At 56.8% G+C, this 12,925-nt stretch overlaps 5 protein-coding genes across 5 annotated transcripts; 3 read left to right on the top strand and 2 right to left on the bottom strand.

Annotated features, from left to right (window-relative positions):
* Nucleotides 1–707: 707 nt before the first annotated feature.
* On the bottom strand, nt 708–3,693 carry B0I36DRAFT_384421 (uncharacterized protein). Its single transcript, XM_046161001.1, has 2 exons — nt 2,732–3,693; nt 708–2,633 (listed from the first exon to the last, which is right to left on the bottom strand). Exons 1-2 carry the CDS (start codon nt 3,634–3,636, stop codon nt 905–907), a joined length of 2,634 nt encoding a protein of 877 aa, XP_046011025.1. The 5' UTR covers nt 3,637–3,693; the 3' UTR covers nt 708–904.
* Nucleotides 3,694–5,505: 1,812 nt separating this feature from the next.
* B0I36DRAFT_363363 (GMC oxidoreductase) lies at nt 5,506–7,148 on the top strand (the record flags this gene model as incomplete). Its single annotated transcript, XM_046158791.1, has 3 exons — nt 5,506–5,767; nt 5,912–6,420; nt 6,444–7,148. 3 exons carry the CDS (start codon nt 5,506–5,508, stop codon nt 7,146–7,148), a joined length of 1,476 nt encoding a protein of 491 aa, XP_046011024.1.
* Nucleotides 7,149–7,390: 242 nt separating this feature from the next.
* Nucleotides 7,391–8,304, top strand: B0I36DRAFT_374506 (alpha-N-methyltransferase NTM1; the record flags this gene model as incomplete). The annotated part of the gene is made up of 3 exons (XM_046160277.1): nt 7,391–7,466; nt 7,558–7,750; nt 7,809–8,304. The coding sequence occupies 3 exons, from the start codon at nt 7,391–7,393 to the stop codon at nt 8,302–8,304; spliced, it is 765 nt and encodes a 254-aa protein (XP_046011023.1).
* Nucleotides 8,305–8,504: 200 nt separating this feature from the next.
* B0I36DRAFT_245927 (uncharacterized protein) lies at nt 8,505–9,110 on the top strand (the record flags this gene model as incomplete). The annotated part of the gene is made up of 1 exon (XM_046150194.1): nt 8,505–9,110. A coding segment is annotated over one exon (606 nt), but the record flags the coding sequence as incomplete, so codon positions are not given.
* A 1,426-nt stretch (nt 9,111–10,536) lies between these two features.
* B0I36DRAFT_324473 (uncharacterized protein) lies at nt 10,537–11,484 on the bottom strand (the record flags this gene model as incomplete). Its single annotated transcript, XM_046154114.1, has 4 exons — nt 11,214–11,484; nt 11,108–11,186; nt 10,967–11,053; nt 10,537–10,614 (listed from the first exon to the last, which is right to left on the bottom strand). Coding segments are annotated over exons 1-3 (177 nt in total), but the record flags the coding sequence as incomplete, so codon positions are not given.
* Nucleotides 11,485–12,925: the final 1,441 nt, after the last annotated feature.

The following is a 12,925-nucleotide window of genomic DNA, read 5'->3' as shown; positions in this document are numbered from 1 at the left end:
AGAGTGGTGTCTCTTCCCAGAGACACGACAATCCCAACCCCCGAGAGAGAACGACAGTCGAGAGTTAGTGATATTGCACAGGCTTGACCTATCTTGCAGAACAACAATACCCAACGCCCAGCTGCGGTTTGGCCCCGTCAGTTGGTTCGTGACACAGCGGTCCTCACAGTGGCGAGTACGGCCATAATGCGCGTACATGTCAGAAAGTTGAGTCTACCTCTGAAGAAGAGAATTCTACGTAGTTTGAAATGACTTGAGGCGTCGGGGCTGAATTTACTTACCATTGTCGTACGAGTACCTGGGGGTTGGTTCGCTTGCTTGTTTGGGTCACTAGCTTGTGAATTACGTTACAGGAATGAAAATTGATAGTGCTGAAAAGGTCTGAAGTCGCGCGATTTCCCATGGTTGAAATGTCATAACAAAAGACTCGCATTGCCCGCTCCCAGGACCTAGTCGCTATGAAGTATCATAAACTAGTTAATAGATAAGACATGTCTGGCGCATTTACTTCTCTAAATATAGCCCCAATATTGATCCTTGGTATTCCCATACCTCTAAAATTCTGTAGACCTTTGCCGCGGCCACTGCCACGAGCACAGTAGCTCGTTCGTAATCTCCCAGGTCGCTCTGAGCCCCACAACTACCAACTCGGGTGATTTACCTCAACGGCGAGGTCTACATGTTGAGCATGCCACATTAACACGATGCAGAGTATGATTGGAGTGTGTATTTTTGCTAGTAGCCTGTGACCGCCTCAAGAAACCCGATCTACCCTCGCTTGCTGCACAAATCTGCAGCGTGCAGCGTGCCGTCTGTCGTCCATTATCCCCGTCAAGCAGGAGCCAAGACTCTTTGATCATAATCCTCAGCGCATGCTCGTAGGCTTGGTCGGTCTCGCTAGTGTTCAAGAGACCTGATTTGCTCCTTGAATCGCCTCTCCAGTGATTTCTTGGGGTGTGCTCGGAGCCTTTCCCTCAGTCGTCTCAGCAGCCCCCGTTCCCTCGATCCTCTTCGCGACCTCGAGTATCGCGCCCCAGTCATAGTCTTCCGCGCCGTACACTCTTTGCTTCTTCATGTACACGACATATCCCTCCCCGTCCCCATCCTTGGAACTCCGCGCCATCATCCCCTGAAGCGCCGCCTCATCCCAGCCCCTAAACCCAAAGATCTGCTCCCGCCGCCTCAACCTCCACGCCCCTACCTTGTCATCCCGCGGCCTCCGCCGATCCGCATAGTCAGACGATAGGACGGGATACACATCGTCCAGCACCTCGCCAGGCTCGATGCACGTGCGGGCGGGATCAGGTAGGAAATCCGCAAATGATTCAGGTGGGTCGGTGGACGGGTCGTACGGCTCGAGGACCCAGGCGCGCTTCTGCCACGACGGGAGGGGGACGAGGGCGAGCGGGACGGCGATGTACGACCGGTTGCTGGAGGAGAATGTGATGGCGTGGTCGTCTCCGCCGAGGGGGAGACGGCGCGGCGCGGTGGCGTAGAACTTGAGGCGCGGGTCGAGGATCATGCGGAGGTACAGGGCCATGCGGCGGATCATCGTCTCGTCGTCTTGCGCGGTGCCGAGATCTGACCGCGGTGCTTCCTGTGCTGCTTTGAGTTCGTCTCCTTGTGAATGAGGTGTTGCGTTGGCGCCGGAGACCAGGCTCAGAAGCTCCCTTGCCGCCGACAACAACGTCTCATCCTCTACCTCCCTGGGCACACCATACGTCCAGTCCTGCGTGTCCTGCCTCATGATCTCGGGAAACCTTAGCATCCACTGCGTCCCGCAGTCGATCCCGTGCGCGAGCCAGACCTTGACAAAGACGTGCAAGGAGCCCGGCTGCCCATCTTTGATCCGGTCGAACACAGCCGCCATGATCTCCGATTGCCTCTGCGTCTCGGCGTTGGCGGCCGCAGCAAACGTCTCGGCCATGGCATCGAGATGGAACTTGGCGATCAGGGCGTCGGCCTTGTCCTGGCTCGCCTGCGTGGCCATGGCGGGCAGGGCGGTGAAGACGAGCAGGTCCAGCTCGATGTAGTCCCGCGTGACGGCCGTGATGTAGCTCTTGTCCCTGAGCGGGATCGTGTCGTCGAGCACGCCCTGCATTGGGCGCGGCGCCCAGGATACCAGCTGTGCTGTGTCACCGTCTTTCACGGGACCGCCAGGCTCGTCGGCCGCCGAGCCGAGGGTCGTCGACGGGGGAAACCGCAGCTTACCCCCGTTGGCAATGAGCGGTACCACGTCCCCCGCCGCAATGACCAGCAGGGCGAACATCCAGATGACGTCCTCGACACACTCCGCGCTGCCCCGGAAGACGAGCGGGATGCTCGACGTGTTGAGCGCGATGGACATGAGGTCGCCCTTGAAGGTGCACCCGAACGACATGATGCTGACGAGGTGCTGCATCGCGGAGCACGCCGCGCCGCGCTCGGGGTGGAGGCGTTGGATGCGGTACCACAGCTGCCACAGCTCCGTCGGGCCCGGGTCGTCGATGCGCGTCTGGTGGTGCGGCAGCATGTCCAGCGAGGGGGCGAGCTCGGTTCTGTCGAGGACCAGCTCGCACAGGTACAGCGCGAAGTAGTGGATGAAGCGGAACTCGAAGCTGAGTACTCTGCTGCCGGTATCCCCCGAGGTTGTGCTGTGGTGATTTTGTTGTTGTTCAGGTCGGGAGCGAAGCATAGGAAGAGAGGGTTGTTGATCTTGCCGTGCGGCGAGACTCGAGACTCATGAGCGCACCAGGCCCTCGTGAACCAGCGCGCCTGCAAGAGCCTTGAGACGAATCGCTTCGCTGCGGCTCGGAGCTTCGCCACATCGAACTTGCCCGCAGGCTCATTGCTTCCTCCAGACGAAGCGGCCGAGTTGTGCCTCTCGCACCACTCCTTCTCGGACCTCGGGAAGCACTCCTTGACATATGCCCCCTTCTCCGCCCCCTCGAGATCATGCTCCTTGACGTGGTCACACATGTCCTGGTAGAACTTCCTGTACGCCAGCGCCGCCTCCATCTCCTCCTCGTCACCGAGCTGCACGTTCTCGAGCAAGATGACGACCCGTCTCGCGGAGCGGTAGATCATGTCCATCGCGCCGACGTGGGTGCTCTTGTCGTCCTCATCGGCCTGGTTGATGCACAGCTTGTCCAGCCAGACGCTGCCCCCGCCGTCGCCGGGCACCGAGACCTGGGCGAGGCGCATGACCTCGTCGACCATGGGCCGCGACACCTCCCAGCCCGGCGCGATGGGCGAGGCCGCCGCGGGGAGGGGCCAGTCGGGATAGTGCCAGCAGTAGCTGACTACGATGAAGGAGTCGACTTCGCGGGACCTGTCCGGGTCCTCTTGAAGTTGTGGAACACCATTTGTGGTCTCATTTACGGCTGCGGGGTGAGCCTGTATAGACCGAGGCTGGATCATGCGCAGCTTGAGCCGCGATGTGGCAGTCTGCTTGGACTGGAAGTGCTTGGCGACATCGGGGTTGAGCTCAGCCAGGCGGGCGCATATAGCGTCCCCCTCGGCCCTTCGCCTCTCGGGCAGTCCGCTGGCTGTGAGCAGGAGCTTCGAGATGTTGTCGGGTGAGAGGCGGACGAGCGAGTGGCCGAGGTCAGCCAGGCAGCTTGTGTTGCGCTGGCGGACGTAGTCGTCGGTGTCCATGGCGGATGCTATTGAGTATTTGAGTCTTGTGCTTTTTATTGCTTTGGAAGCTCCTACTAGTTAGTGCGGAAGGTTAAGTCTTTGGAACAACCACAACTCGACGGGGAAGAAGGGAGGCACAGGGCATTGTCTGATGGTTGGGGGGTTCCCTCTCCGAGACTTCAGGTGCGGCTGAATGCAACTGGCCCCTCATCGTCGACGCCCAAAACCCCCCCTGCAAGACGAGGCAGAATAGACAAGCCACAGGACTGTGCGCGTGATCTCGTTGGCTGCGGACTGTGTTTAGCCACTTGCTTCTGCCTGATAGCGTCCCGGTGGCACGTTGCTCTGCTTTGGACAATGGCAGTGTTCCTTCTACCCAGGCAAGTTGTGACTATGGTAAAGCATCACTACAGGCAAACCCGACTTCGAAAACTCCCCGAATGGCCCGGACCATGCATACACATGACGAGTGGAAGCCTGATGCAAAAAGCGACATGAGCTGGTATCTGCTTGGCACGGTTCCTGGCCGTCCTCGACGACCATCAGTATTGAGTGTACAAGGTAGTATCGCGGGCCCTTTGGAATGTATCCCTATGCCCTGGACAGAGTTCTCGTGGTGATACACTCTGTATTTGCCGACAAAAGCCAAGCTTGATATGAAACAATACCCACGAGCCATGCAAGCACTCAGACACAAATATCCCAAGCAATGCAGCGACAGGAAAAAGCCTTGGTTGTTCGCGAAGTGTTGGAGTCTTCAGAACGTGTCCCTCGTGCGGAGTGAGCGAGGATTACACCAATGCTGCAGTGCATCAATTCCTCCTGTCTGCAGGACTCTGTGGCAAAACATGCAGCAAAGCATGTGTCTGTTGGTCATGCCGGTCTGGCAGGTGAGCAGAAAGATCTGCCTGGGAGGCAATGGCAAGAACCGGGCGTGCCATCGACCTTGGTCCCGGGGGACTGGGGCACCACCGGCGTGCAAGGATATTCGTAATGCTCTCCGCCGGCTTCTGAGCCTTGCGAATTTCTTGGCAAGGTGACAGATTGTAGATGGCAGAGTCGAGAGCGATCCCGACGGAAGCCAGTGCACGGGGTTCCAGATCATTCCGGGCCGATGTGACTATATCCGCCAAGCAATACGTCAGAAGCCTGTTCCTTTCGATCGGACCCAGCCAGACTGAGCGAACCCCTGAGAGGCATGAACAACGGACGGCGATCATGCCAGAAGCAGGGCCCCTGTGCGAAACAACCGCGTTTCTGGCTTGCCTGTTTGGGCAGCGGCCGGCTCGGCCGGGGCGTGAGTGTGACGTGCGGCCGGCCGGGGTTCCGGCAATACGCAGTATGAATGCCGTAGATTTTCCTCTGGCCACCAGCGAACGACGTGAACCTTGGCCCCGGGTCGTCGAGTGCGACCCTGCCGGCCAGGGATGCTGAGTCGCACTGATGGGGCACCCCCCAACTTGTCCAAGACAGCCGCTGAGACTGGACATGGCACTGGCCCACCGGCTGGCCTGCTGTGATGATCATTGCCGGGTCTCGGCTAGTCCTGTGCTGTACTTGCTTGCGTTGCTTGCCTTGTCACGTTCGACCAAGGTTTCTGGTTGACGAGGTCCACCTGCGATAATCAATTTCGGCCACCACTCTGCATCGTCTCATGTACAATGTGGACCTCCCTGGACCGCGATGCCTGCGTCTGGCCGAGAACCAACCGTCCCGTCCACGGACCTCGCCCCCGTGGGTGCGCCGTCGACCTTGCAGCATAAGAGCTGCTGCGGCCTGCGCTACGATCATCACAACGACTTCCTTTGACCTGCTCGTGCTGTGCTTGAACTGAAGAGCCCACACCTGTTCCTCGCAGACAGTCCACTCGCTCGACACAAAACCACAATGCAGATCCCTCTCATCACGCTCAAAGAGGCTCTGCTGCTTGCCCTGGGTGAGGCAGCGGCCGCCCAGGTCGAGCAGTCCGCATACGACTACATCGTTGCTGGCGCCGGTGCGGCTGGTATCGTGGCTGCTGAACAGCTCTCGCAGTCCGGCCGCAAGGTGCTTCTCCTCGAGCGCGGCGGGCCCTCCCTCTACTCGACGGGCAACACGCAACAAGTCCTGACATGGAACGACACCATGACAACCTACGAGGCCCGGCCTTGTCGACGCCACCATCGCCAACCCCAACGCCGGCTGGTGCGATGACCTGTCCATCAAGGCAGGCTGCCTTCTCGGCGGCACAACCAACAACAACGCCATGATGTTTGTCCGCCCTCGTGGGGCCGACTTTGCCTCCTGGCCGAAGCGTGGCACTGGGATGTCCCCAAAGGTATTGCTCAGGCAGCTGCCGAGCTCTACGAACACCTGCCCGGCACCAATCTGGCCTCCGAGGACGGCAAGCGCTACGATGATGCGGCGTTTGACATTACTTCGCGCTTCCTCCTGGCCAATGGCTGGTCGGAGACTGATGCCATCAAAGACCCCGAGGCGAAAGAGCTCGTCTACGCCCACCCAGCTTGGTCTATCGCCAACGGTCTCCGCGACACCCCAGTGAGGAAGATCCTCGACGCCGCCAAAGCACGAGCCTGCTTCTCCCTGCAGCTCGGCGCCAAGGTCCTGCGTGCCATACGCACCGGCAGCAAAGTCACTGGCGTCGAAGTCGAGCGCGCAGACGGTACCCGCGAGATCATCCCCCTCGCCGAGGACGGCGCCCTTCTCGTCGCAGCGGGCACACACTCGACTCCCCGCGTGCTCTTCAACTCTGGCATTGGCCCCGCCGCTCAGATTGACATCGTCGCCGGCGGCACCACCAACGTCGAGCTCCCTCCCAAGAGCAGTGGATCGAGCTCCCCGTCGGGCGGAGCCTCAAGAACCACGCCGTGGCAACCATCACCCTGACCGGCGCCAAGGAGAACGTCCCCGCCCTGCACGCGACGGCGTTCCCCTCCCCGAGCCAGGAGAACATCGACCTCTTCGCCCACAGCAGCGGCGTCTTGATGCAGTCCAGCCAGCGTCTCAACTTCTGGACCAGCCTCAACACCACCACCACCAGGCAGTACGCCGTGCAGGGCACCGTCCGCGCCGGCGCCAACAGCACAATCTCGATCCAGCTGTACCTAACCCACGGGACGAGCTCCCTCGGCGAGGTCTCCATCACGCCCGACGGCAAGACCAACATGACCATCAGCCCCCTCCTGCGCTCCGCCGAGGACAGGGAGGCGATGTCCGCCGGGGTGAACATGTTCCTCGAGTACGCCCGCCTCCCGGACAGCATCCTGACCGTGGCCGACAACGTCACCGCCGAGGCCATCCTGACCAAGATTGCCAGTGGCGCGCACAACCTGGGCACCGCGCAGATGCGCGTCAGCAACGACGGGAAGAGCGTGGTCGACGAGGACACGAAGGTGTGGGGGACGGACAACTTGTTTGTCGTCGATGGGAGCTTCCACCCGAAGGTCCCTACCGGAAATACCCAGGCTCCGATTATGATTGCTGCCAAATATGCTGCGAAGAGGATTTTGGCGCTGAGGAGGGATTGGTGATTTCGTTGGAGAGACGTCGAGCGATAGGTGTTAGTGGAAGGCCGTAGCTCATGAATAATGACAAAAAAAATTGTGCTTAAGATGGTCTGGTGACAGCGGCAGCTTCGATATCACGGTAGTCATCGCTGATGGGCATACTTTCCAACTCCCTACCAGCAAATCGCTCACATCGGACCACGGAGAGACCTTTCGTTCCGATTTACTCCATTCGAATTCAGAACTACTTCGTTTCGGGGCAAAAAATGGAATTTAATAATGTCTTGGACGGCCTACAAGGCCTAAGTCTCGATCCCGAGCGGCTTCTCTTCTGCCCAACAGGTGACAAGCACTGGCTTCTGCAGAAATTTGACGACGTACCCCGCTACCTCTTTCGTGTATACTCTCCGATGTCCCGCGGCACGACATATAGACACTGGGCAAAGTCCATGGGAAGGCGTTGATGCCGATATTAACGGCATGCTCGGTGGCATTCCTTCTATAAACGGATTTTCCAACGTCTCCAAAGTGGACCTTCAAGGTTCTCGCGGTTTTCTCGCGAAGCTCGGGATTGGCACGAAGAATGGTCGACGCACGGTTGAATTGGCGCTGGAGGGTGGGGCGGGGTAAGTGTTTGAGATGGGGAAACCTGTTGTGGTTGCTCATGCTGAACATGCGAGACAGTATTGGGAGGATCACGAAAGGTCTGCTTGTCGAAGTGGCAGATGCGGTCGATGTCATAGAGCCTGTTGCCAAGTTTGTCATCTCTTTGCAAGAGGTAAAAGGGGTAGGGAACGTTTTCAATGTCGGGCTAGAAGACTGGTGTCCCGCAGAGGGGATCTTGTACGACTTGATCTGGGTACAGTGGTGCGTGGGCTACCTAACCGACGAGCAGCTTGTGGCTTTCATGAAGCGGTGCAGGGCTGCGCTAAACCCTGACAGCGGAATCATGGTCATTAAGGAGAATTTGAGCACCAGTGGCTGTGATGCCTTCGATGAGGTCGACGGGAGTGTGACGAGGGTGAACTCGAGCTTTTTGAGTCTGTTCGAGGAGGCAGGTTGGCGTACTATTCGAACCGAGACGCAGAGGGGGTTGGTCAGTCGACTTCCGAAGAAGCTTCTCCCCGTCCAATCTTACGCGCTGAGGCCCAAAGATATGATTGGCATGGGTTCCTCGTAATCGAAAAGGATGATGAAGAAGAAAGAAAAGTTGAAACGCGATTTTATTGTCTATCTTGCTACCTCTCACGATCCGACCCCCGGGGTCAACCGTCTGGTCTGGTACTGTGAGAGTTTTTGCCTCATCAGATACGTCAAGCCGTAGATAATAATGACTCTCAACGTGTCGTGTTCTCTTGGTGGGTATCGGCCGGTACCTCGCTTCCCAGATGCGGGAGATGCAGCACGCTGTACTGCTCCCGTGACTGCCAGGCTCAACATTGGCCGGAGCATAAACGCGAATGTAGCCGCAGCCGAATCTTCGATCGAAGTCAAGCCACAAGCGCTAACCAAGGGCCGATTCAGGATGTCGTTGACCCGTTCTCTCGGCTAGATCGCGGCACTTACCTACACGATCGTCCTGAGCAAGATGTATATAGGTTACTGATCGACACCTATCGGCTGCGTATGGACGACAATGAGAAATTCGAGGATTTTCGAGAGGTCGATTCGATTTACGCAGCGAAGGACAACGACGGTCAAAAGGGTTTCTTCCTTCCCTCGTGGTGGACGGCCGAATCTCGAACCGCTTGCGAAGGGCTTGGGAGTACGCGTGGCGAATGGTGTCTGCTTGATAAAGTGTCGAAGGATGGAATTGCTACCCGCTATGGCGATGGCAGATTCCCAATGCAATTACGGATGTTGGGCGAGGTCATCTATGGTCGAGGTGTCATGGGAGCAGACGGAGCGGGTATGAGAAAGATGCTTGCTTCTCAGGAGGCTGGCCGTGGTCCTCTGTACTCGAGCATGATTGATGCCAGTAAATGATTACCTGATATAACACCAGAAACAACATCAGGAGAATCTTCCAAGGCTCTGCCATGACTGCCGTAGCAAGATGAGACTTGGGTCACCCGTGCAACTGCACAAATAATTACGGCGCGTGCATTTCACTACTCAGCATAGAGAGGAAAAGCAATGTCCTTTCCCTGTCGAGGATAAACTGTATACGAGCTCGTAACGTAGCTCGTTCAGAAGACCATACTGGGAATATAGGGAGTGACCAGAGCGGATCGTCGGCCCAGTGCCGCGTTGTCTTCTTCACATAACGGCGAATCAGGAAACAAAGCTTGAAAAAGATAATTTGAAACTATTTATGCCATGTGTTTCTAAAGTGCACGTCTATTCTGCACACTCTCGTCAGGCACTAATCCCCACACAAACCACTCGTTTGGCGCAGACACTTGGAACAACTCCCTTTGCGACGCTGGATCAAAGCTGCCCATCATGCTCAGCATCTCCGAACGTGAGAAAGCCCAAATGTTTGTATCCTGTCGAAGCCGTACATGTGCGATGAGCACCGACTTTGGGTTCCTGTAACGACCACCTGGAACCCATGTTTGATTGCGTCGTCTTACTTGCTCGCGCTCTGCATCTTGCAGATTGTTGAAGAAGGATATGAATTGTGTCGGAGCTAGATTGCTCCAACCAAGATGATTCCTAATTGAAGATGGTGTGATGACATACCAAGCATTCATTGTATAGAGATCAGGATCCCCGTATTCGATACCGAGGCCGTCTTGGTATAGTGCACGAGACAGGTTGTCGTCGACATGGTATAGATCGATGTGCTGTTCATCGGCTTCCAATTGGTGAGGGTGAAAGATCGCTCGAAGTTGATCCATACTCGGCGAGATGCGTAGTACTCTATTCTGCTGATCGGGACTCGGAAATTGTATGGTGGCAGCCACGTTGCAGGTGCTGGAACGCTTTCAAGTGGGAGAAAGACGCACTGCGAACCTTGGATCGTTCACTGGTTATCTTTATTGCTGTTGAAGTTTGAGCTTGGTTGTCTATATGTCAGTTATGAGCCGCAGTCTATGTAGTGCTCTGCCTTGGCTATTGTCCGCACATACCAGGCGATGAGCTTGCCTGTTGAAATCAAATACCTAGCGTGGCACTGAGCCAGGAGCAGTCCACCCTCGCCACTGACAATCGTTACCCCTCCGAAAGGCTCCAGCCTGGACCCACTCGCAACATGGCCAGCGACGCGGCGGCAACTCTGATTGCCGGGGTCAGGGGCCTGCCGAGGCCAGCACTTGTGCTATCTCCGAATGGCTCTTTGCCAGTATAAACACTAGTATGATCGTCTTACATCAGCTTGCAACTGTGAGTCGCCGATGGCTTTGCCGACGACATCGAGGCTTTGAACCTCGTCAATGATTTTCAGCTGCGTTGCGTGGCCGCTCGTCAAACGTGATATTTGTCTATTTATTGTTACTCTGACTTTCCAGGTCACTCGTTCTGAATACTTGAAGGCCGATATCAATGCAATTAAGTGTCCTCCCCATGACAATCAAGACTCTGCTGCTTTCTGGCAGCTACCTTGAAAGCATCCCAAGCCCTATCACCTTCCAGTACCACGATCACAGGCAAACTCTCTGTCCTTAGTACTACATGCGCATACTCATACATAAGGGCTCTGGCGCGGCCTTGTGATCATCCATTCCTAGGATGGAGGAGTTTGAGGACGACAGTCCGCTGTTTTGTCTCTCTTCAGTATGATTCGAGCTTATCCTGGGCGCTGGTGCAACTTACGACAAACCTCGTCACCCCTCGAAGAAAGTCAGCAGATTATTCCCAAGGGCGTACGAAGCAACTGACCTCTATTCGGCACAGGTGACGTTCGGCTGGCCCTTCTTGTGCGTTCGTTCGTAGACATAGCACCATTGTTGGACAGGAAACCGGAAATGGCCACAGTGGTATTGGATCTGCTAACAATCAGCTTCTGACGATCTCGATGAGCTTGAATTCGCGGTTGGCACCTGTATGTAATTGCACATGTTGACTTGGAAGGACACACTGTCGAGAGGGCTGTTGCAGATGAAAGGCAGTGAAGGAACCCTGGGCGCGCACCCCGGACTCTTTTACTCCCATGGCATCGACAGACATATGCCGGGTTCATGCGGGCTCGGGATTACTTGCGAACGCTTGTCGTGTACAACGTCCGTGAGCAGCACTCACGTCACGGCTGATCCTGACGAACAAGCCGTGCCTGGTGCACTCATCAAACCTGCACCCCGCTTTCCCCAGCTCCGAGGACAATTACCCAGTCAGGTGAGATACCGAGCGCACGATAACCCCGGCAGCTGTTGTGTACCAACTTCCATCGCGTGTCCACCACCAAAATGGTGTGCTCGTCTGCGCAGTGAAGTGGCCTTGTGAGCGGGACGTGCAATGCATGGAGCAGGGCAGTTCCTGCCAACCACCTGGCTCCCTGGCCAAAAGCCTTGCCAGAGTTTTCAGCTCCGGGGCCCACACCCGCGACACCCATGGCGCGGGAGTGTTGCCAGGACTGTCCTGCCAACCTTGGACCCGCTGCGATCACAGACTCCTGGGACTCCCGAGCATCTGCAAGTCCGCCCTCCCGAGCAGTCCATGTGTTGAACTTGCCTTAAGGTAGGTACCCAGCATAGTCGCCCCTGATAGCAAGGCCAGGCCCTCCTACAAAGCCACACCCATCTCATATATCATTACTCTAGCAGCCGTCTCGCTGCTCCTGCCTTCTTCCCGACCTCGAGCACGCACACCCTCTCGCCCCCTGGGCCCCTCCTCTATCGCTCCACTGCTCTTAAAGGAGTGTCGCTGCTACGCCATCTTCCACGATTGTGCACGCAAAGTAACACTCACTTCACGGTTTGCGCAGGCTGCTCACGCCAACCGTCACACCACCACAACACCGGTCCGCCCAATACTGTGTTCGAGTTCCATACCGACCCAGACATTTGCGCACTCTGCCCGGAGCATAGCATGTCACTGAGCGCGGAAGCAGGGATTGCCATCGTTGGTGTATTCATGGCTCTCCCGACAACCGCAGCGGTGCTCCTGCGCTGCTGGCTCCGACGTCGACGCTCTCCGCGGCGTCGCCAAGGCCTGGGTGGGTGCAGCTCTGATGGGAACCCCCTGCAGCGTCCCCCACAATACGCCTCCGAAGTCCCAATCTTCTGAAATGCTAACGGTGATCTCCGATCCACTCCAGACGATATCGAACTCGCGAGCCAGCGACACCTCCCGCAACACCACTCCGCCCAAATACCGCTGCTACCACCCCAGCATTCAATCTCGGTGTACAACATTACGGGAGCATGGCCTTACTCTTATCCTCAGGATAGACCGTGTCCGCGGTGCACTTTCGGTGCTTCCAGGGTCGCGCTTTGTGAATAAGACATGCGCCGTGGTCTCACGTTCAGGACATAGAGGTTGGCAAGTATGGTACATCGCTCGAAGAAGGGGACCGTCTGCTGCAATGATGCTGTTGGCCTGGGTGGTGCAGTTACAGCTACACACACGTCTCTTACCAGACACTCCCCAAAATTAGCTATTTAATGACATGACATTTGTTCGGAACTTTTGGTGGTTTGTACTCCCGCCATCAGGTCAAACTGTGGCGCGCATGCATGCAGTGGGTGGTGGGAGCCAATCGTCAATTGGTCTGCAGAAGGGAAGGTTCAGAAGGTACCTGCCCTGCTGCGCTATCTGGTTTCTATGCAAATTGAGTGGGGAATGGATAAATTTCCCAGGATAGGTACGAAGTACCCCTTAGCAATTTAGACGGGTGACCCACCTGCACTGTCCTGTGCGGA

This window comes from Microdochium trichocladiopsis (assembly GCF_020744255.1).
Source record: "Microdochium trichocladiopsis strain MPI-CAGE-CH-0230 chromosome Unknown B0I36scaffold_6, whole genome shotgun sequence".
In the NCBI taxonomy this organism is placed as follows: Eukaryota; Fungi; Ascomycota; class Sordariomycetes; order Xylariales; family Microdochiaceae; genus Microdochium; species Microdochium trichocladiopsis.
Note: the sequence above shows the minus strand (reverse complement) of the source record. Positions and strands in the feature narration are given on the sequence as shown.